This window comes from Poecile atricapillus, chromosome 6 (genome assembly GCF_030490865.1).
Source record: "Poecile atricapillus isolate bPoeAtr1 chromosome 6, bPoeAtr1.hap1, whole genome shotgun sequence".
In the NCBI taxonomy this organism is placed as follows: Eukaryota; Metazoa; Chordata; class Aves; order Passeriformes; family Paridae; genus Poecile; species Poecile atricapillus.
Window position 1 is genome coordinate 4846431 of NC_081254.1, and position 22219 is coordinate 4868649.

Genomic DNA, 22219 nt, shown 5'->3' on the forward strand with positions numbered 1-22219 from the left:
CCCACCGCCTCATGGCAGCGCCCGTGGAGGCAAAAATCGCCTTGAAGGCTTTTTTTTTCTTCCCGGCCAGACACCGCCGTTTGCAGCGGCGGCGGGGCCGGGGAGGTCCGGGGAGCCGCGGCCTCCCGAACCCGAACTCGCAGCCGCCATTTTACGCCCCCCTCAGACGCCTCGCGCCCCTCACACCCCCTGCCCCCCCCCCCCCCCCCCCCCCCCGCTCCTCCCGCCCAGCTCCCGCCATCCCTTGCGCGTGACCGGGGCGGTGTGCGCGCGTGCGCGCCCCTGCCCCTATATAAGGGCGGGTGCGGGCGGTGCCGGCGGCGCCGCATTGCAGGCGGGCACGGAGGGGGAGCGATGGCGCGGCCGCTGATCCTCGGGCTCCTCAGCCTTCTCGGGCTCCTGGCCGCCGGTAAGCGCTGCACTCCGCCTCCCGAGCCCCTTCCCCATCCAGCTTAGCCCCGGCGGGCTCGGGGAGAAGTTCACCGAGCGCCCAGCGTGCCCGGGAGGAGGGCAGCGCGGAGTGGGCGAAGGACGGTCCTAGCGCTGTTTGTATTCCCCCGGCAGGACCCGCTCCCAGATCCCAAACAGAGGAAGCAGCGATGAGGGAGGGTGGGGGGGAGTGGGGGTTTCGAGGGCGCCTTCGGGGTGGCTGGGATGGAAAAGCTGTGTTTGGGGGCGGGGAGAGTCGCCCAAAAATAGCGCCAGGGAAAGGCTGGGAGAAGGGGGGGAGTCCCCCTGAGGATCCGGCCATTCCCGCTGCTGGTAGGGAAGTGACTTCCCGATGGAACCGTGCTCGGTGTGTACCCAAATCCGACACGAATCGGGCAGCTCGGACCCCGCGCTGTTGGGGACAATGGGGAGGGACAGTTTTTTCCTGCCAGCAGCGCTGTTTATCTCAGCCACTTCAGGGATAGATGGCTGCTAATCCTCTTGCAGATGGCGGGAGGTTGCTTTGCTGTTGTGTTCTGCTCCATATGGAAAATTCCAGCGGTTTTGCTGCTTGCTGTCTCGTTACCTGTTGTTGCTGAGGTGAAAGTGATGGGGGGGAATGGATGATCGTCTCCCTTTCGCTGTAGGACCAGAGGTTAGAAAATGCAGTGCTTGTGTTTTGTACATTGCAGAAGCTTGACAGAGGTACAGAAATTATTCATAGTCTGAATGGTAATACTCCTTTAGGCTGCAGGGTGGGATAGCTAGAAACCCCAGAATGTAAGGACTTACACAGTGATGTGCACTGTTACTTCGAGAATTTTCTTCTAAATTAGACTATATTTTTTATTAAAGTTTATTTGCTCACAAGTTTAACCTGCAGCATTTCAAAAGTCAGCGGAAAAGAAAAAGCACGACTGACTATTTAAAGGCTGTAGGAGTAACCAGCTGGCATAATAAATAATCCTGTGGAATTTTTCATGATTGTATGTGAGACTTGTACTATATTGTAGTTTTACTGTCATAAAATCATAGAATGGCCTGGGATGGAAGGGACCTTAAAGGTCATCTAGTTCCAACCCTTTGCTGAGGACAGGCACACCTTCCCCTAGATATACTGATAATATTTAGTATGCTGATATGTGGACAGTTTAATGGATTATCTCAGACTTTTCAAGCAAGAAGGCAGATATCAGCTTTCACTCTGTATGTTTATGTGCTTTCACTGTGTCCTTTGAGTCTGCTCTGTGCTGAATTAGCTGCCATCAGTTACCACTCCTTCTGGGACTGTTTCCAAATTGCTGAAATCATTGCAGTTTTTTGCGCTGTGAAAGTGAAAAGGCTTCACCTTGAAGTATCCACCAGCTTTCCCATTAGTGTATTTAGGGAAATTGTAATGAGAAACCAGTTCAGCAGTGAGAGTTCACTTGGCCTACCTGTTAGAGGCTTGGTATGCAGCTGAGGGCAGCAGGAGACTAGTCAGGCCTGTTTTTCCTTAGGAAGTCACTCTTTTAACACAAATAAACAGCTGTCTTTTTTCACCAGGGTTCTGTTATGAATGCTCATTGCCTCACCTACCGTGCAGATTTTCTTGAAGATTTTGCTGTGACAGCCCCAAACACTGTTTTTGTCTGCCAGGCTGGCTAATTAGCTGTGCAAAAATTCAGCCACCCTTGTCAGATCCTAATGGAGTCGCTTGGCTGCCTTACAGGCTGTGAGGGTTTTTGGTTGACCTACTTACAGGGCTTCTGTGCATCTTCCCTTTAAGGGAGACACAGAGGAATTAAAGCAGGGTGTACAGGTCCTGGCATCTCTGGACTACTGATGTGCACTCTGATTATTCCTTGTCTTTGAGGCAAGGAGGAGAAAGGCTGGGTGTGCTGTTAAAGCACGACTTGGCTTCTGTTTAACTGAGTATTTTCCCCCCTTTTGCTAAATTAAAAGTTAAGCTGGGAGTGGAAAATAAAAACTCTGAGGATATGATTTTTTTCACATCGCTCCTCCCCTAAAAGAGTAGACTTAAAACCTTGTAAGGAAGGAAGATTTGAGTTAATGTGTAATTCCTCTAGCAAACACTGGTCAGAACATCTGGGTACAGGAAATTTGTAGCCTGACTTGAGTTTTCTTGAGGATATGGATAAAGCAGGTAATTGGACTCTTCTGTAGTTTGCAAGCTTGTTATGATATGAATGTGGTTTCTAACAAAAAAAAAAAAAACCAAAACCAAAGCCAGGCTGGTGCAGCCAGCCCTGCAGATTAAATTAGGAGAAGAGTGGAAGGTGTCTTGTGCCAGCAGTGGTGTGTCCAGCGTGACCAGGGCAATGACAGGGGGACCCCTGTGCTGGGCACTGCCGAGGCCACACCTCAAATCTTGTGTCCAGTTCTGGGCCTTCACTGCAAGAAGGACACTGAGGTGCTGGAGCGTGTCCAGAGAAGGGAACGGAGCTGGAGAAGGGTCTGGAGGGTAGGTCCAGGTTGGAAATTAGGAGAAATTCCTTCTCAGAAAGGTGCTGGAATTGGCTACCCGGGGAGGCAGTGGAGCCACCATCCCTGGAGGCGTTCAAGAAATGTCTGGACTCAGTGCTCTGGTCTGGATGACAAGGTGGTGGTTGGTCACAGGTTGGACTTGATGCTCCTGGAGGCTTTTTCCAGCCTAAATGGTGCTGTGATGGCATAGAAATAAAATCCGTGTTTTCTTGGAGGAGTAACTGTGTCTGTGAGGCAGTGTCAGGCTGTCACATAGCGAAGCCGGTGCTTTGATAGCGCAGCTGTCATGTGCCCTGTGTAAACCTGCCCTTGCACAATCCCCTCCTTGTTTATAGCAGGCAGGTATAAATAGAAAGGGTTGCTGTTGGTTGTGTCTGGAGGAGCTGAGCCAGCCCTTCTGCCAGCTCCCAGTCACGCCTGGCCCAGTGCTGCCCGAGCCCTTTCTGCAGCTCTGCTCTGCTCACACACCGCACAGGAGCTGCTCTGGAGCCTCCAAACACCCGGGGGATGTGGAGGCTGGAGCAAGAGAGAGGGAGCTTGTCAGCAAAACTGGGTGTGTCACCTGATATCAGCTGAGCCTCCCCGGGTGCTTGGGCTGTGCTATTTCAGGGAAGGCTTTTCTGATATAAAATGCAGGGACATCTTGGTTTTGTAATTATGGGGGAAGCAGGGCCAGTTACTGCTGCCTGCCATGGGTTTTTGTTTCTATATCTCATGTAGATGTGATTCTTCAAAGCAGCTTGGGGGCAATGCCTTAGAACTCTATGACAAAAAAAGTTTCTTTTTTTTCTTAAAGGATTTACTTTCTGTTTTCTTTTTTTTTTTTGAGCACCTTTTAAATGCAATTCATTTGCTGCTGCTACTAAAATATCAGAGTTCCTCCTGCAATTAAAAAAGGGTACATTGAAGTGTGTGTATGTATTTTAGGGCAGTGCTTCTCTGTGTTTTGGTCATGGGGCAATGTTTGATGTCAGATGCCTGATAGCAGATTTTCCCAGACTTTGTGCCGTGGATGTATTTGTCTGGTGAAAAAGGAATGTTAAATACAGGATTTCTGCAGAGACTCGCATGAAGTCTGTCCCCTGTGTCCCCTCAAAAAAAAACAAACAATAACAAACCCTCAGAACAAAACCAGAAAGAATTGAGATGGACCACAAGTATGCCCCAAACATTTTAGAGTATTTCTACAGGCATCTTCTGAAGGGAAAAGTGCTGCTCATAACTTTTTGGGAATATCTTAGCATATTTTATGGGTTCACTTACTCCTGATGACTACCAGGTGCCCTTGAACATCCACTTATCTCTTCTGGATTCTGCCGTAGAAAAATGTCAGCAGTCAGGCCTTGCTTGGCAACATCTGGCCAGCTTGGAAATCATTCTTTTGCAGTCACCTAGGACAATTTAGGGGTACTTCTACTGTCCCAGCTCATCCAGTTCTCTGCTGTCTTTAACTTTATTGTGATTTCTTGTACCTGCACAAACTGTTTCTCATGCCATACCTGTGTTCACCTGAGGCAGAGGCAGTGTGCCAAAATGAGAATGAGTTCCCAGCTTTGAGGGAGAGCCTGGTTGTGTTAACTCCAGACTCGTTTCTTGCCCATCACACTAATTAGGAAAGTTTCAAGCTTGGTTTTTCACCAGTAGATGTTGGATAGGAAGACTCATTTTTAACTGGAATGCTGGTAACAGCCAGCCACGTTTCCTTCAGTTTTTCTTCATATTGCCTGTAATCCCTCAGATGTCGTGATCACTTTACTGCTTCATTAATCCAGAGGCCTAGGAGCCCTTTGGCAAGAGTCACTGGTCTGTGATGTGGTCACAACTTTTGAAGTTTTACTCATTAACTGCCAGAGAGGTTGTGGAGTGTTGAGCCCTTCAGATAACTTCAGGTTGGGGTCACTCCTTCACTTCTTGACACTTTGTAAACTTTGGTGAAGAGAAGTTGATCCCTCTTGACTTCTTTAACTTAAACTGGCTTTGCTTTTGCAAGTCTCAAAGGAGGTGGGGAAAAGTCAGTAACAGAGCACAGATGGCAGAGGCTGATGCATTCACTTGGTCTGTGGTGTCTCTGAGAGATAATGAATTGTATTTTTATTTTTTAACATTGTAAGTAGGACAGCCTGGGAATAACATCCTTCCTGATGAATAGCTTAATACACTTAGGCAGGTTGGACTGTCACAAAAGCATAAGAGTTGACAGCACCCTAAATGATCTTTGCATTTTACTTCAATCCATTGAGTTGAACAGCAGCTCACTCTTTCCTTGTGTATATTTTTTTTCCAAATTACAGATTAATTTGTCTGTAACCAAGGGTTTTTCTAGCAGTTGGATTTGGAGCAGGCTGGAGTCTTCAGGTTGAATTTCTTTGTGTTCTGGATGGTTGTTTCCTGGTTCATCCTTTGGCCCTTTAGGGAATCTGCTCTGGCCCCTCAGAATCCTTGTTCATTGATGCTTACATAAGGTGTTAACTTCTAAGTTTCTTTTGTAGCTTCAGGGCAGCTTTGGAGGGGATTTCTTAGGGTGTTTTTCTGAGAATGTAGGGTAGAAAATTCAGACTGGCTCTGTGTGTAAGAAGAGTGAGACAAATGCTTGAGGGAAGGGAAGGTGTTTTCCAAGAAAGGTAATAATTGCCTGGCAGTTTTCCTGTAGCTGTCCTTGCAGAATGGTAATCCAGACATTATAAGCTTCCTTCCTTTTAGGTTCCTGTTACCTGGAGAGGAGTGAAGAACTGAGCTGTGCTCTCATGTGTGTGGCTCTATAAGCCAAGTGGAAAAGGTGATATTTTCTGAGGGGACCATCACTCTACTTCCCAAAGTTGTGTCTATATGTTAGGATAAACTTGGTAAAGCAAAGGGTGTTTTTTTGTTGTTTTTTATTTTTTAATTAAATTGAAGAAGCCACATCTGGAGTGGTTCAAACAGGGAGAAAGCAGTGAAGAGGATGAGTAAAAAAACACCTTGGCCTTCACAGATAAAGTTGTTTGATGCTCTGAAAATGCAAGAACTTGCCTTGCAAGAACCTCAGGAAATGGGGGGAACAGGTCTTGGTGGGCAACTCTTAAAAGACTGTTGAGAGCTGATCTACAGAGAAAGGAGAAATCTATTAAAAAAATGGATGACCTTAGGTAAAGAACACTATCTAAAATAAAGAGGTGCCAGAGATAACAAAGAAATTAATTCCCTTGGGTTTGTCCATCAAGCACTGAGAGCTGTGTGAGGCAACTGATGGTGCTTTGCTTTCTCTTGGGTTGCTGCTGTGCTGGGGATGTGAAATACCATGTTAAGGTGTTGCTCCTTTTGTAGCAAAGGCTATTTGGAGGGAACAGTTAAAACTCAAAAGTATTTTTTCTGAGACAGCACATGGTTTTAACACACTTCACTAACATGTTTATTTTTGTTGTAATTGAAGTTAATATATGAGGGAAAAATTCTGTTTCATAGTTAAGCAGGAGAACAAGCTGAAAGAGAAAAAGTGGCAACAGTAGAGAGTTTCAGCTATTCTTTTCTGAATCTGCAGGATCTGAATTAATGCAGAGTTTTTTTTAGCTTTGCTTCTGTTTTTCCCAGAATGTTCAGAAAGGGAGGATGGATATTGTTGCAGTGTAGGTGCATCCTTTCATAATAGATACAACATTTCACACAAAAGTACTTCCCCATCATACAGCAGGAAAATACAATAAATATTTAACTGTGTTTGAAGTCGCTATGGAAGGTGTCAGAAAAGAAGCCATTATTAGTGTGTGTCATCTTTATTCTGTAGCTGCTCTAAAATGTGCCAGCCATGTGTGGCCCTGACAAACAAATTTGCTTAGTCACTGTCTGACTGGAAAGATCTGTGCTGAAAACATAAAATTTAGACTTGTCTTGACACACAGCCAGCAAAGCTGATAAATTAGAATAAATATGAAACACAGAATTTTTGTCATACACTTCATAATGATCTGTTGTTAAGGAAGAGGGAACAAGACATTGTGCTGAAGCTGCTACAGAACTGAAAAGTCATACAGTGACAGGATCTTAAAAGTAAAAACATCAAACAAAACCTGAAAGCTCACTAAGAGCCTGATCAAACCAATGCAAGTTACAGCATGAATTCTTCCATTTGGCTTTAAAACACTCTCCTAAATCAAGAGTTTGAGAGACTGCTTGGAATAACTATTATTGCAGTTGTATAGTTCAGTTTTGTAGTTTACAGTGTGTTTCAGTGTAGGAGGAGTAATTGTCTTTTGATAAAGGCATAGGTTAAAAGCTGTACTTGTAAATAGTTGGGAATCTTTGATTCCACTGTTTAAAGTCCAGGTCTGGACTGACTTCATTCAGAGCTTGACTCTTCCTTCCAGAGCCTTCCTACCCCTGTTCAATGCCAGTATCTGAAAGAGAAGAATAACTTTCCCTCAACCAAGTGTATTCTTGTTTATTGTCATGCTGCCAGAGCTGCCAACTCTTTGGCTGGCCAGTCTGACTCTGAAAATTAACTATTCTTAGGGCTTCCAGATCAATAATGCTGGAGTTTAGAATAGGCTGTAAATATTTTGCTAACCATATTTTATTAGAAGCTTTGAAGTCTTGCTCCTGCAGTCTGCCAGGCACTACCAGTGTGCTGTCCTGCTCAGTAACAATATGCAATGAATATGAATTTTTTTTACTGGGAGAGAGGGTAACAAGCTTCAAGCTCTTGTGTAAAAAAAAATCAGGCGTGCAAAGCACGTTTTTCTAAAAATAAGTGGGTCATTCCTCTGAAATCCAGTGTAAACAGGCTTTATAAATCAGCAGCTGAGAAGGCTGCAGAATGCCACCCATAAAGCAGTGTTTATGTGGCTGTTCGACGAGTGCTGGCCATGTACCTTGTAGATGTGCTGGTAATTCAGCTCTAAATCGATCCTCTAATTGCCTAGAACAGGGCTTGAGAAATGGGAAAGTGATTGTCTGCTGTAACCTCACTAGAAATGGGAAAGTGATTGTCTGTTGTAACCTCACTAGAATCTTCATAGAAATGAAACAGCTCAACTCCTGCCTCGTGGTTGACAGTGTAATTTTGGAGGGTTTTGTGGTGTGCAAACAGCATTTGGTGCAAATGTCGCACTTGTACAGCTAATAGGTTTGAACAGGTTGGCTTTATGTTTAGTTTTTTTAAATTTTTGTAAACTTCGGCAGCAGTGCCCTGTAGGCTTGGACTGTGGTGGATTTCTTTGGAGTCTGCCTGCTACAGGATTTTAGGAGTTGTTTCTTGATTGGTTAGTGCAGTGTAGGGCATTGTGAAACACAGCTTATTGACAGATAGGATGTTTTTAGGAACTGAGAGAAGTTTGGTGTCAGATCCAGGCAGCACAATTAAAAAAAAAAAAGCTTGGGAAGTCAGCAAAAACATGAATTTGATTCACTTGTCCTACTAATTACTCATAGTGAAGATACTTAACATTTCTTTACCAGGACTGTTCAGAAAAAGTATTCTGTATCTTACTTGAAGGCTTCATAGGTTGCATGGCAGTCCCACATGGGATGGGAGATAATGTCCAAAAAAGGACTGGTACATTTTTTTCCCCACCTCAGATGTTTCTGTACACAGTTGGAAGACCTGACCAAGAAAGAAAAAGGAAGTCTAAATAGATTTAGTGAGTTTAAAAAGTATGATAGAACATTCCTTAAGAACATTCTTAAAGCTTTCTGTTTATGGTCAGTGTTTTGGTCTGTACCTGCTCTGAAGTCTTCCATGCAGTGTGTATATTGTTGTGGCTCCTAATCTAGTTTCTTTCCTCACTCTCTCACTTGCTGTGTCAGAACAGCATGCTTCATGTGGGAGAAGGAATGCAGACAGCAATTACAAGCTGGTTCAGAGCTGAAGGGCCAGTAGGGCAGGAGAACAGGGAGGTCGTAGCTTTGGGAATCAGCTCTCTGTAGGGCAGATTAATGTAATGAGCAGTTTTTTCTCTTTCAAGCAGTAGTTCTTGTGTGCTAAGCAAAGTGAGGTTTTGTATTTTGGGAGTTTTAATTTTTTTTGTTACAAAAGGTAGATGGAATGGGAACGGACTGCTGAGGTGCTGAGACTCGGGGAGTTCAACCTTTACAGCTTTTCCAGGGTTTGTTTTTTGTTTTTTTTTAATTTGGCTCTGCAACCTGTGTTTGGGACAGGCCAAAAATTTCTGGGTTGAAATGTTAAAAACATTAATAAAACATGATAACAGGAGGTTATTCTGTAGGGTGTTAAGCTGCTTGCTTTGCAGCTGGCAAGGCTGATTCTGTTTGCTCCCTCTTGCAGCCGTGGCAAGCCCTGTCCTGTGGCAGAAGGAGTGCGTGAAGGGGCCGGAGGTGTGGTGTCAGAGCATCCGCACGGCCTCGCAGTGCGGGGCAGTGAAACACTGCCAGCAGAACGTCTGGAACAAGCCTGCTGTGGTAAGTGAGCTCCCAGGCCCACCTGGGGCTCAGGTGGCTGCTTTCCACACGCTGAGGAAGATTTCTCAAGTCTCTGATTGGAGTTAAGTGCTGCATCTGACTCTGCCGAGGTTGCTCTGCCTTAATTTGGGCGCTGGATAAAGGTTGCTTTTCTCTCACTGCTCTGCCTTGCACAACTTGTCTGCTGACTTCTCCCGTGAGCTGTTGCACAATCACCCAGCAATGTATGGAATGGAGCTAGTGGATTTCACTTGTTCCTCTGTATTATTACTGACTCCTAATTCGTGGGAGTCTTTTCTGAACCTGAGCAATTGTTACGAAAAGGCTGTGTGTTCCTTTGGGTTCTTTCTCAAAGGTTAAAACTCCCAAAAAGATGCAGCATATGCTAAATTATGGAAGGCATGGCAGTAAATAATAGTACAAATGTTACATTTACTGCAGCTTTTCAAGTTGCACTGAGTGTGAGGGCTGCTTTACTAGATGCAGCTGCAGTTTGAGTATTGTTTCACAGTTTTCTAGGGGAGAAAAAGGTGTTTTACTTACAGATGCATTCGGTCCACATTGGCTTTGTCTGTGCAGAGATAATTCAATTTAAGGAAAGTTAGGGAAGGGAGGAATGTCAGAACACAACTACAGTGGCTGAAGCAGCCTGAAATGTTCTAAGATTTCTAGCAAGTGTGAACTCTCTGAAGGAAAAGGTAAAAGGAGAAGGTGTCTTGGGGCAGTCAGCTTTGTATTTCAAGGGACTGGGAGGAGGTGAAATGAGCAAGTGGTAGCATGCCAGCTTCTTCACAGAGCATTGGTTTACTGATGAAACTGTAGCTGGACATGCTTGAAATAGCCTCACTCTTTGTTTAGAAATACCTCTTCCCACCCTGGCCTCAACCAGTGTTTCTTCCTTAATTCCAGATGTAATGTTTGTTCTTTGTGTTGTAGTTCACGCTCTGCTCTTTCAGACACTTAATTCTTTCTCCAAGTAACTCTCTGCTCCTCTCTCCAGAGCAGTATTCCCTGTGACTTGTGTAAGGAGCTCGTGACGGTTGCTGGCAAAGTTTTAAAGGATAATGGCACTGAGGTAAGCAGAGCTCCTTTTCTCCTCACCCCAAAACACTGTTGGGTTTCAAGATCTCGTTGTGAGGGGGCAGAAGAGTCGTCTGTGTTGTTTTCCTAACCTAAGCGCAGCAGATGTTGAAAGGGGCTAGAGTGCATGGAAACAGGCTTTCCAACAGACTGCTGGTTCAGAAATTAACAAATTCTCTAGCCTCCCATGCCTCAACACATCCCTGACTGACTGTAGATGCTTAATAAAGTCGTTCTTGTGCCAGTGGGGACATTGATATTAAGAGCTGGGGTACTGCTGTCTCTAGGAGTGGGTGGTTACACTGAGTGACCTTTGTTTTGGTTTGTGGGCACTGCTTCCCTTTTTCTTTTGTCAACCTGTGAGTACTTTTTATAAATGAGTCATTGTCCCATGAGCCCAGAAATTCACTTTCTCCTCTCAATTGTAAGTTCTGTTCTGGTAAGGCTGGACTGTGCAGGCCACACGAGCAGTATGATGTGTTTGTGCACTCGCAGGGTCTCAAAGAAGGTCCAGACCTGGGGAAAATGTATCTGTAGTGTAGAAACTCATTCTAGTTTTGCTTATTGCTGCCTGGACCTGCCTGAGTCTGAGGAGCTTGTTTCAGGCTTTGCATTGTGCATTTTGGGAATGGAAGGAGCATTTGAGAGGGAGATAATCTATCTCTGCTCACCTCATCTTTCATAGGATGAGATCCGCTCTTACTTGGAAAAGACGTGCGAGTTTCTTCCCGACCCAGGCCTCGTCTCCGAGTGCAAAGAAATTGTGGACTCCTACCTACCAGTTATCATGGATATGATCAAGGAAGAGCTTGTAAGTAGATAACGGTTTCCAGCTGTTGGCATTAAAAATTGTGCTCCTGTTGATGCCCAAATTTCTCTTCTGCTTAAGATTGTGCATATGATCCTTCGATCCTGCGTGGATCACCGGTACTATTAGCTTGAAGACTCCTTCCTTGCTATGAAACATTTTCCCTGTCTTACTGTGTTCCAGCTGAATGACTGTCTACTCTGAACTTTAAAAGTGCCATCAGTTTGGAGTTTTATGTGTGTATCTTGTCTCCCCCAGGATAAACCTGAGGTTGTGTGCAGTGCCCTCGCTCTGTGCCAGTCCCTGCAGAAGCACCTTGCAGCAATGAAGCTCCAGAAGCAGCTCCAGACCAATAAGATCCCAGAGCTGGATTTCTCCGAGCTGGCATCCCCGTTCATGGCTAATGTGCCCCTTCTCCTTTATCCTCAGGACAAGCCCAAGCAGAAGCCTAAGGTAAGGGTGCCAGGGCTGTTGTAGCATTTACTCTTGGATTAAATCCTACAGTCTGTAAATGCAAGTCTTGTGCCATGCTTTTGCCATCCAGCACTGTGGTAATCAAGCAGGTCTTGCTGGAAAGGATTTCTTCTGAGAGAAAACTTGTCAGCAGGGTTCAAAGGAAGAACCACTCTTCCAGTATAACCTGTTGGCTGTGCCCCTCAGGGGATGATGCATTTGTCTCTGGATGTAGAGGTGACAGACTGGATTGAAAAAGAATAAATCATTGACAAGGGGGAACAGATGAGGCAATGAACTTGGGTCAGAGGCTGAGTGTTGTCAGCAAACCCCAGGGTGTGGGAGTTGAGCAGTGAGTGGGTTGAGAACAAGCTGCTGTGGGTGGAGCAGGTAAGATCTATGCCAGATTTAGAAACCTCCCCATTGTGGTCTGTAACAAAACCAAGAGATTTGAAGATTGGGTATCTTAACTATTATCTCGGTTTTGGAGCCAAGTAGATACCTAATCTCCATCTAGTGGCTGGTGCACACACCAGCAGTAGCTCATCTCCCTTCTAGTTCAGGCTTCACAGTATTCTCCAGAGTATTTATTGAGGTTTGTACATAGCTCAGACCAGCCTGTAGAACTCAGTAGTAACAGGAGCTTCTATAAAACATGTCATGTGAAGTTGTGTCAACTTCAGTGTCCTTTCACTCTTTGTCCAGGCGAGTGGGGATGTGTGCCAGGATTGCATTCAGCTGGTCACTGATGTTCAGGAAGCTGTGAAGACAAACTCCTCTTTTGTCAAGTCTTTGGTTGCTCATGCCAAGGAGGAATGTGACCGTTTGGGACCTGGGATGTCCGATATGGTAAACTGTCCTTCTTTATTGAAGAATTCTCTTCCTGGAAGCAAACATAAAATAGTTTGCTCAGTGCCTTAATCTCCTGATCATGTTCTCCTTTATAATATCACAAAGGAGACTGTTGCATGTGTTAACACAGTGTAACAATGACAACACTGAAATTGTAAACTTCTTGATCTGGAGAGTTGGTGTTGGACTGGGGAGGAGGAGAAAGACTCCAGATTGCTTCTAGCCTTTAAATGCCTTTTTCACAAAAATGGTCTGGGTGGGTAGTGTGGTTCTGTCAGTGGGGGGTGGGCTTTTTGCCCTGAGAGGAAGAGAAAAGGGTTAAGCAGTTATCTGGGCAGCAGTTTTGTAACCTGAAATACCGTCTTGTGTTTGGGCCAAGCTCTGAAAGGCCTGTTGTTATGCAGTAGAGCAGCTAAATTAATACCTTGAGATGTATTAGAGAATTCCAGATGGGCTCTGAAGCACAAGTGGTTTGACAGTCACGAGACTTTCTTTTCCCACTCTCTGCAGTGCAAGACCTACATCTCTGAGTATTCTGACTTGGCCATCCAGATGATGATGCACATGGTAAGATCAACAGAGTGTAGTATTTGCCCTCAGTTCATTTTTCTGTCTTGTGTAGCTAAGTTCTTTGGAAACAGGAAACATGCACTGCAGTAAAACTTTGGGGAGAGCCCTTGCTCTGTAAGTCTTGGTGTTAATGCTTTGAACTTGGTGTTTGATTGGGTAGTAATTTCAGTTTCAGGATGCTTTCTTTAGCATGTTTCCTTCCATTTTATAACCATTTCTGCAGTGCAAAAGGCACTCTAATTCTTTGAAATAGGAGGATAGGTTACATGTAGTCCTTTATATTCTTTTATCTCAGTCCTGTGCTTACACCACTTCCCCCCCTTTTCCAAAATGTGTTAAGGATATTACAGTTGGCTTTCTCACAGCATGGCAAAATCAGTTCATGTGTGAGAGATAAGGTGTCTTCTGGAAGCCAAGCTACACATCCTTCTGGAATTGCTGTCTCAAGGTTCCTGCTCTCTGGGCTCCTGGCAGGAGCTGTGGAAAGTGAGTGGTACCTTCTGCAGCAACAAAGATTTACCTCATACATAGCACCTCTTTATCCAGAGAGCTGAGGGAAGGCTCAGCCATTTTATTTAGACAATGCAGTCTGTACATGCCACAGGTGACATAACAAATTACAGGTGAATATGTGGCTGCTTGAACCTGAGTCTGGCAACACAGTGGCCTTTTTTGGTTTCCAGTTGCTAAAGGCTACTTAGAAGCTCATCCTCTTTCTTAAACATTTTGGGGGGGTAGGGGGAAGTCAGTGTTTGCTCCAGCAGCACTTAGTTTGTCGTTTTAAGCATTGCAATGCAGTGTGTTGTTCATACCTGAAATTGGAATATGACTACACCTTGTGTGCATCTGAGTGTTGTCCAGACTCTCTGGAGGTAGTCTTGCCCGGGATGCCTTAATAACTGCCAATGAGTAATGCTGGTTAGCACTGTGCAATTAAATGTGAGTCGCTGTAGCTGGGGATCTTTGGGGTGGGGACTGTGTCGTATTCCATTATCTCTGTGGAAAGAACATACGCAATTCCAAGTGCTTGATGTGGTTTTTTTTCTCGTAACTGTTATCTTCAATTTCTCCTTTCTTCCTCTGTCTCCAATCTCCCCTGTCAACAGAAGGATCAGGTAGGTGAACAACTTGCCTGTGGTGATAGCCTGCTTGTAGTTCACCCTTTGCTTTTAAAGGGCTTGTAGTTCACTTCTTGCTCTCTTAGCTGTACACTCGGTGTGATTGTACTCAGTGCTGACAGATACAAGGGATATTTATGTGATTTAAAACAGAGAAAGAGTACAGGCTTCCTCCAGTGCATCAGTCCTACCTCCAGCTTCAGATACCACTTTGTGCTACTAAGATTTCAACTTGACTGTGGTTTGGCCAGTAGAACAGAAAATATCCTCCCTCTTACAGAAGGATAGATGTGGAAAAAGCATGCCAATGGCTCCTGGCAGCTGCTGGTTTAAACTCTGGGTTCAAAAGGGCTTGAGCAAAGCTATCCCCAGGTCTTCCCTTGGTTAACCTTTAAATCTAGGACAATGGTGTAGATATTTGGTGTATGTGAACTGAAAAGATGAAGGCTTCCCAGAGCAATTTGGGCTTTTAATTTAACCTGTCCCGTGGGACCTTGTGTCTGTCATCTCTCTGTGAGGGAACACGTGTGTGTATGTGGGTGTTGCTGTAACATTAATACCTGGAACTGCTTCTTACAATGCATGAACCCAAGGGCTTGACTTAAAGGGGCTGCCTGGAGTAGTCTGAAGCAGCACAGTGTCTCTGAGGTGCTGCTTTTGCCTGTGCATGAGATTGTGGCATGATGTATTAATATTAACTCTGGGACAAGCCTCTGCTATAGGAAGCTTTTAACAGGGTGAGATGTCATCTTCTAATTTACCTGTAGGACCAAGGGTGTCTTTTTCTATCTTAAGTAGACTTTAGGTGGGAAAATGCAAGTTTTGTGTCTCACTCTGTACAGCCTTTCTCTCCTTGGGTATCCTCCTTAGAGCAGTTTGCCTCGTGTCTGGCATTTCTTTGTGCATTTAGTAATGTATGTTTCAAAAAAAGAAATGCATAAAGAGTGTATTTCTTAGAGAAAGAAAGCCTTTTTACAGACTTGGTTTCTGTTTGCTGTTTTCTCTTACTGTGAGAACACTGCAGGTTCAATTGTTGCAGTACAAATGGCTAGGCTTGGGTTTTAACAAGCACAACTTTTGTTTCTTGTAGGCTGTGTTCAGTAATGCGAGAAACTGTTTCTGTTTGCAGAATGTGATGTTTCTGGCAGCTTTAAAGAAGGTAGCTTGTGGATGAGGAAAGAGGTTCTTTCTTCTAGGCATTTCTTTCAGCTTTTGGGTGAACTCTGAAGTCAGGATAATTGGCCTCTCCTGTGATTACTTAAATCTGGGGAGCAGCTTTGTGGATGCAGCTCTGATGTGATGCTGCTGGTGGCTTGTTTTGGTGTTGGTAGCTCTTAAGTCAACTCCTTTTGAAGGGCTCATGGGACATGGTTTTTTAAATGGGGTTTTCAACCTCTTCCTCTTTAACAGGATCTGCTAAATTCCATCCAGTAGCTGTCCTGCCTATAACCTTACCAAATGCTTTGGCAATACTTGAAATAGAAGTAGTCATGAAACTTAAGTTGTCTTGGAGCCTTTTAAAATCTTGCTCTGTGTGCCCACTCACAGGCTCTGTGGAAAGGGCAGAGACTTCTAGAATTTTAAAAAATTGCTTGTACATCTCTTTCCAGCAACCAAAGGACATTTGTGCCATGGTTGGTTTCTGTGCTTCCGTGAAGTCTGTTCCCCTTCAGCCTCTGGTGCCAGCTCAGGTGGTTCATGAGGTGAAAATGGAAATTGTGGAGGTAAGATGGGCTTTTTGTACTTTGCTTTCCTTTCTGCTTTAGTGTGGAGCAAGCTAGGTGAAAATGATGAGCTTTCATGCACAGAATAATCCAAATCTTCCTGCATGTAAATTCGTGGCTTTCTTGTTTCTGATGCTGATTTGTGAAGTAGGAAAGCTGATTGATTTGTTTGAACAGCAGAGCCTACACTGAACCAGAGCTACAAAGTAATGCCTGTGAATTGAAAGAGGAACTCTATTTCCAGCAGTTCTGAATGACACTTTAAATGTAAACTCTCAGTCTGAGTTTTGCTCTTTGTTTGGAGTAGTACTTTTATCCCTTTTAAAAATGGGGCAGCACTCTGCATGTGCAAATGAGGGATCAGAGTCAGAATGCTGAAGCTCTGAGTTTGAAGAAGCACCTTGGCTTCTCCAAAGGTTATTTTTGCAGACAGCAGGGTGCTCTCAATTCTAGGAAATGTCCCCAGTTAATGGATTTTAAAAAACGCTATGTATTTCCCTTGACTTCTGTCTCTGTGGGATTGCTTATTTCTTTGTGTCTACAAAATTCAGCTCCTTGTACAGCCTGGGGGTTGTAGTCTTAAAATTAGCCATACAAAATGCCTATTCATTCAGACAGGCTTTTTATTGAGACATTTGAAGCTGGTTTTGGGTTCTGTGTGACCTTTTGAATACAGCCCAAACTGAGCAGCTAAGTAAATGCTGTTGAGAGTTGTCCCTGTCAGATGTGGTGCAGTGCTGATTTATGGTGTATTTCTTCTGTCTACTCAGAAGGCCTCAGTTCAAGAGAAGACTTTTTCCCTGTGTGAAATCTGTGAGACCATGGTGAAAGAAGTGACTGGCCTCCTGGAGAGCAACAAGACAGAGGTGTGTGAGTGGTGGGCATCGTTCCACTTCCTAGACTGAAGGGGAGAGGAAAGTCAATTTTACTGCCTGTTTTCACAATTCCAGCGAAATTTCTGTCCTGGGTGGGACAGAAAATGTGTGCTTATGAACAGAGTCAAATTTCTCTCCCTCATTTACTCCTCCTCCCCTGTGCTTCAGGAGGAGATTGTGCATGAGATGGAGGTGGTCTGCCGCCTGTTCCCGGGAAGCGTCAAGGACCAGTGCAAGGACTTCATCGAGGTCTATGGCCAGGCTGTGATTGACATGCTCTTGGAGGCAACAAATCCTGAAGCTGTGTGTGCCATGCTGAAATGCTGTGCAGCCAGCAAGCTTCCCCAGCAGCCAGGTGGGTGATGAGGGGTCTGTGGTGCTCAAAATGAGCTGGTTCACCTATGAGATCTCTTTTTGAGGACACTGCTGATGCTCCCTCTTTTCTTTTTTGGGGGAACCACCCCAAGCACTGATGTTTGGTTTGTTTCTTATTTTCCTTCTCAGTTGTAGTGAAACCTGCAGGTGGCTTCTGTGATATCTGCAAGATGGTGGTGGCTTATGCAGACAAAGAGCTAGAGAAGAATGCCACGACAGCTGAAATTGAAGCTCTACTGGAAAAAGTCTGTCACTTCCTGCCAGAGTCTGTCAGTGAGCAGGTAAGGTGTTTGTGCAGGAGGCAGACTGAAAAGCTGTGGTCTTGGTGGCTGGGAGCTGTGCCTGTTGATTTGCAGGGTTTACATAGGTCCTAACAGCAACAATTGTGTTTAACATCATTTTCTGAGTGTTTCACCTGATATTCTGTCTGTATACTAATTTTAGGTCCGTCTCTCAAGTTACTCTGCTTCTGCTATAAATGTCCAGGTACTCCTAACAGAGGTGTCTGTGTTTGGCCAAATGCCTTGTCTCTGGCTGGAGACAAACTGTCCTCAGGTGCAGCTGGGACTGGCTTTTGTCCAGCAACCTGATCCTGCACAGGTTTTTCCCTTTGCTGATTAGCACCAAAGCATAGCAGCTTCTCCTGTGCAGTAGAGCAAAAAAAGAAAAAGGGGGAAAAAGCTTGATCTGAGGCAGCTGAATGACCTTGCAGACCTTGCTGTGTGGCAGCCTGCCTCCCAGTCAGGGCAAGGCAGGTGGAGATGACCAGAAGGATGAAACACAGAATCCTGGAATAGTTTGGGTTGGAAGGAACCTTAAAGACTACCTGATTCCAACCCCCCTGCCCTAGGCAGGGACGTCTTGCAGAGTATCTGGGAAAACTAGGGAAAAACTGGTTTTTGTAACAGCCTTCTCTGCTGAAGGCTGGGAGGAGTTTGGGGTGCAGGGGGATTAGGTTTGCTCAGTTCCCATCCTTGGGGGTTGGCAGTCCCTTGAATAGATGTCTGCTTTTTAGGGCCTGAATTGACTGGCTGGATTGTTGTACTAATTTGCAGTCAGGAAAGGTTTGCCTGGAAATCGTCTGAGAACAGTGGGTGGGAACAGTTGAAGGTTTTACTTTTATTTTTTTTTTTCCCCTCAACACTTATCCTCTTCAGGGGATTAATGAAGTAATTGAAGTAGGCTGGTGTAATTCCAGTGGGACACCTGTTGGACCACTGATATCAAGATTTACCTGAAAATTTTATTAGGTGGCTGCTGAGCATCAGCAAGTGGCAGCTGCTTTTAAGTTTATTTGGGCTAGAATATAGAGGCTTAAAGCAGCTGTGGAACAGCTCTTCCTGCTGTGAGGCTGTTTAATAGCTGTGGTTGGTTTATTAATTGGTGCTGTGTGTCTCTGCTGGGAGCAGCAGCATCTTCCTCAGCTCTGGAGCCAGCCTCTCCACTAGAGGGAGAGAGGTTGTTCTGGCAGCCTTACCTGCTGCCTTGTCTGAGGGAATAACTTGAGCACAAGTGCTTAGGAGTCCTTGCTGCTGTCCTGCTCAGGATGTTTGTCTCCAGCTGGTTCTGTGTGTTTTCCTCTTGAGACAGGCGTGATCTCCACGATCAGAGACGAAGCTTTCAAAGCAGTCAAAGCTTCTTCTGCTTGGTTCTTTTCCCAAAGCCTGCCCTGTTTGGTTCTTCTCCTTGTGACCCCTTATCTCCTCTTAGAGTGTCTGCAGACAGCTGCAGGCAGGTGTGAGCTAGCAGGAACAGTGATGCAGTTGTATGATTAGTGCCTGATTCCTTTGCTGTGTGCAGAGCCCAAGCCTCTGCTTTATCCTTGTGTTGTTGGGGTGTTTGGGGTACCACACATTCCTCTGCTTTCAGAGGCTCTAGCAGGAGAGTCTCTCACCCTGTGTTTTGTTACAGTGTGTGCAGTTTGTGGAACAGTATGAACCCGTGGTTGTGCAACTCTTGGCAGAGGTGATGGATCCCACTTTTGTTTGTACTGTGAGTATTGCGTTTGGTTTTATTGAGCACAGGCTCTGATGCAGTCCTGCCTACTGTCCTGGGTGCCTTTCAGTGCCCAGCATGCAGAAACTCTGCTGGAATCAAAATCAGCGTGCTGAATGCTTGGAGCAAGCCTCTTGTGCAAGGCCTGGGGCTTCCTGAATGGACAGCTGTCTGACTGCCAGCCCAGCACAAGGAAGGGCAGAAGGAGAGAGCTGCCTGTGGTTTATCCACTGCTGAGGCTCGGTGGCAGGATGTGATGTGCCCTGGTGAATGTGGTGGGAAGAAAAGTGACATTTCTTGAGAAAGGTCTCTCTCTAGAAGATGTGTTTTTCAAAACTTGATACGAAGGAGTTCCAGTGACTTAACTCTCCCCTGGCTCAGGTTACAGGGCTGCTGATTCAGCTGCAGGTGTGACCTTGGTGAGAGGGGCTGCAGCTTCCACACTCACTCAGGTGGAAGCTCAGACATAAGGCTGGACTTGAGATCTCTTGAAAGCTGTGCTGACTGTGCTGCTGCTCTTTTCCCAGAAACTCGGAGTCTGTGAGTCAGCCAAAGAGCCTCTCCTGGGGAATGATGCCTGTGTCTGGGGTCCTGGCTACTGGTGTAAGAACATGGACACTGCTGCTCAGTGCAACGTACGTAGAGCAGCATTCTGCCTCCAGTTTCCTGTTGATCTTTGACAGCTCCTTCTGAGCTGTTCTTGGCTTCTGCTGCACTTTGAAGTGGATGAATTCCAGTTGAAAAAAAAAAACACATTTAGTTTGATTATCAGAGGGTGTTTCATAGCTCTTAGCTTTCTCAAAGCTGACTTTCCCCTCCTTTTTGTGTCCCACACCTGTCTGCTAGTATTTCAGAATCTATAGTAAGGTACCAGTGTCAGCTTTATATTTAGTCAGTGTTCCTGCAGCCAGCAGACCGTGTCACAATCTCTCAGCTGGCTCTAAAAATTGGCTTCCAGTATTGCTTTTTCTGCCAGGCCTTAATGGCTAAGGGTCATCAGCCTTCTTTCCTAAAGCTTCTGGCTGATGGGGCTCAGGATGTTATTTATTCTAGTCCTCTTTGAAATCACTTACTTTAAGAAAAACAGATTTGCTCCCAAGATCCTGGCTTAGGATAAGGTGTTGAACTGCTTGTTTGCAAACTGGCTTTTTTCCACTAATATCAGCTATTTCTTCCCCTTTAGGCTGTTGATCACTGCAAACGTCATGTGTGGAACTAGAAGAAGAATTTCCAGTTCTGAAAGTTTGCCATGGCTCTTAGGAAATGTGGGCCGAGGTTGGCGGAGAGCTGTATCTCACCTGTCCCTCCTCTCTGCCTCATTAACAATTTGACCTTCAAGTTCCTTTGTTGTAACTCTTCTGTAGCAGTGCTGCTGTTGAAGGATCAGATTTTCGTTGTTGACCTAACAAAGATACTTCTGATTGTACAGTTTAACCCATTATGCTCCTAAAAATAGTCAGTGTGTTGTAGATTTTATTTTTTTTTTTTTCAATTGGTAGGCTGAAGTGCTTTTTTATGTGCTGGGAAGAATGACAGAGATGGTGAAATGAGACAATTATCTTTTAATTTAAAAAAAAAAGCAAGATAGCGACTAAACTTTCAAATGTCTTTCTGTAGGCAGCATTGGGAAGATTTTACATGCTTTGCATTTTTAACATCTGGCTGGAATTTTTCTTTTCTGTGTATGGGAACTCTTAAGGGATAATGTTGACTCTGGGAATCCTTTTGGCTGGAATTTTCAAAGCTCTGCAGATGCAGAGGAGGGGGCTTTGTGTGCCCAGCTAACTTTCAAAGTCACTGGTACTCAAAAAGATGTGTTTTGAGTGATCAGCCTTTTGCATTTGAGTGACCACGCTTGTGGCTCATGCTGTTGTTACAGCTAAGGAAAACCCTCCCTCACCCTTCAATCACATCCTTCTGATTTCCTTGGATTGCTGGGTCTTGGCACAGCTCTTCTGCTGCCAAGCCCAGTCCAGTGGGATGTCAGTTTTCCCAAAGCATGCTGGCATACCTGAGGAATGACTCCCTTTTTTTTTTTTTTTCCTCTCTCTTATCCTAGTTGCTCAATTCTGCTTGGTCTTGCAGCTTCCCACAAGCAGCCAGCTGGGTGCTGAGGAGGTAGCGTGAGCTGTCACTGGAAGATGGAGGGAGGATCAAGTCAGCAGGAGCTGGGAATGTGTCAAAGGCAGTTCAGCACTGAGGGTGGGATTTGTGGAAGAAACCTGTTCCTTGATATGCTTTTCCTCTCACAGACTATTTCAGTCACCTAAAGCTTGAGAGAGGTGCTGTGAGGCCTGGGGGCTCCTCCCACTGCTGCCCACCCACTCTCACTGACGCCCTTGTGAGTAACTGGAGGTATGAATGGTTATCCAGAGTTCCCATTTCTGTTGGGAAATGCAGCAGGCAGAGATGGCAGGTGGTAGGAGCACTGAAGTAGGTATTTGAAGCTCTGCTGACACACTTGACAGCCTGCCTTTCTCAGCTCCCTGAAATTCCACTTAAATGGACTGAAATCCACCCCCCCCCCCCTCAAAAAAAAAGCTTTCAAGGCAGGCTGCTACCCTGGGAACATGGCAGGCCCTTGATGTGAAGGGTCCTTGGGAGTGAGAATCCTGCTTGTATTGCCTGGAACAGACCTTGCATTGGGTGTGCACTTTATAGATCAAGGTAATCCCTAAAGCAGAGGCACTGAAGTAGCTCTGAGGAGACTTTTGGGATGGAGCAGCTGGGCAGATGCAGAGCTTTGAAAATTCCAGTCTTGTTCAGAAAGATGCTGGTAACTCCTGCTGTTCCCGTGGTGTGTGGGGCGTGCAGGAGCTCCAGTAACAATGCTGTAGCAGCAAAGTAAAGTACTTTTCATAGGAAAAACACTGGACTGCAGGTTTTTAGTTGATCTGTGTACATGCTAAAAGCCTGGGCAGTGCTGACAGGTGGCAACAGAGGTTTGTTCTCCCCTGTTTCCTGAATGCTGAAGCACTCGTGGCTTTAAACAAGAGGGGGAAAAAAAAAAAGGAAAATTTCCCCTAGAGACAAAAAATACCTGCATGTTTCTGTCCTGGCAGG

At 45.3% G+C, this 22219-nt stretch overlaps 1 protein-coding gene across 2 annotated transcripts; it reads left to right on the plus strand.

The window, feature by feature from the left end:
* Positions 1 to 279: 279 nt before the first annotated feature.
* Positions 280 to 21683, plus strand: PSAP (prosaposin). Of its 2 annotated transcripts, XM_058840911.1 has the most exons (14): positions 280 to 409; positions 9173 to 9306; positions 10307 to 10381; positions 11072 to 11197; positions 11453 to 11647; positions 12353 to 12496; positions 13010 to 13066; positions 15798 to 15911; positions 16682 to 16777; positions 16955 to 17141; positions 17291 to 17442; positions 19073 to 19153; positions 19684 to 19791; positions 20340 to 21683. In XM_058840911.1, the coding sequence occupies exons 1-14, from the start codon at positions 355 to 357 to the stop codon at positions 20373 to 20375; spliced, it is 1560 nt and encodes a 519-aa protein (XP_058696894.1). In that variant the 5' UTR covers positions 280 to 354; the 3' UTR covers positions 20376 to 21683. The 2 variants fall into 2 exon arrangements, with proteins under 2 accessions (XP_058696894.1, XP_058696893.1); XM_058840910.1 differs by lacking the exon at positions 20340 to 21683 and having other exon boundaries at positions 19684 to 19851.
* Positions 21684 to 22219: the final 536 nt, after the last annotated feature.

Excerpts from the sequence above, each read along its gene's own strand:
- PSAP (XM_058840910.1), top strand. The coding sequence starts at position 355 with ATGGCGCGGCCGCTGATCCTCGGGCTCCTCAGCCTTCTCGGGCTCCTG. Across the intron at positions 12,497-13,009 it reads GACCTGGGATGTCCGATATG|TGCAAGACCTACATCTCTGA; the intron begins GTAAACTGTCCT and ends CACTCTCTGCAG. Across the intron at positions 15,912-16,681 it reads TGAAAATGGAAATTGTGGAG|AAGGCCTCAGTTCAAGAGAA; the intron begins GTAAGATGGGCT and ends CTGTCTACTCAG.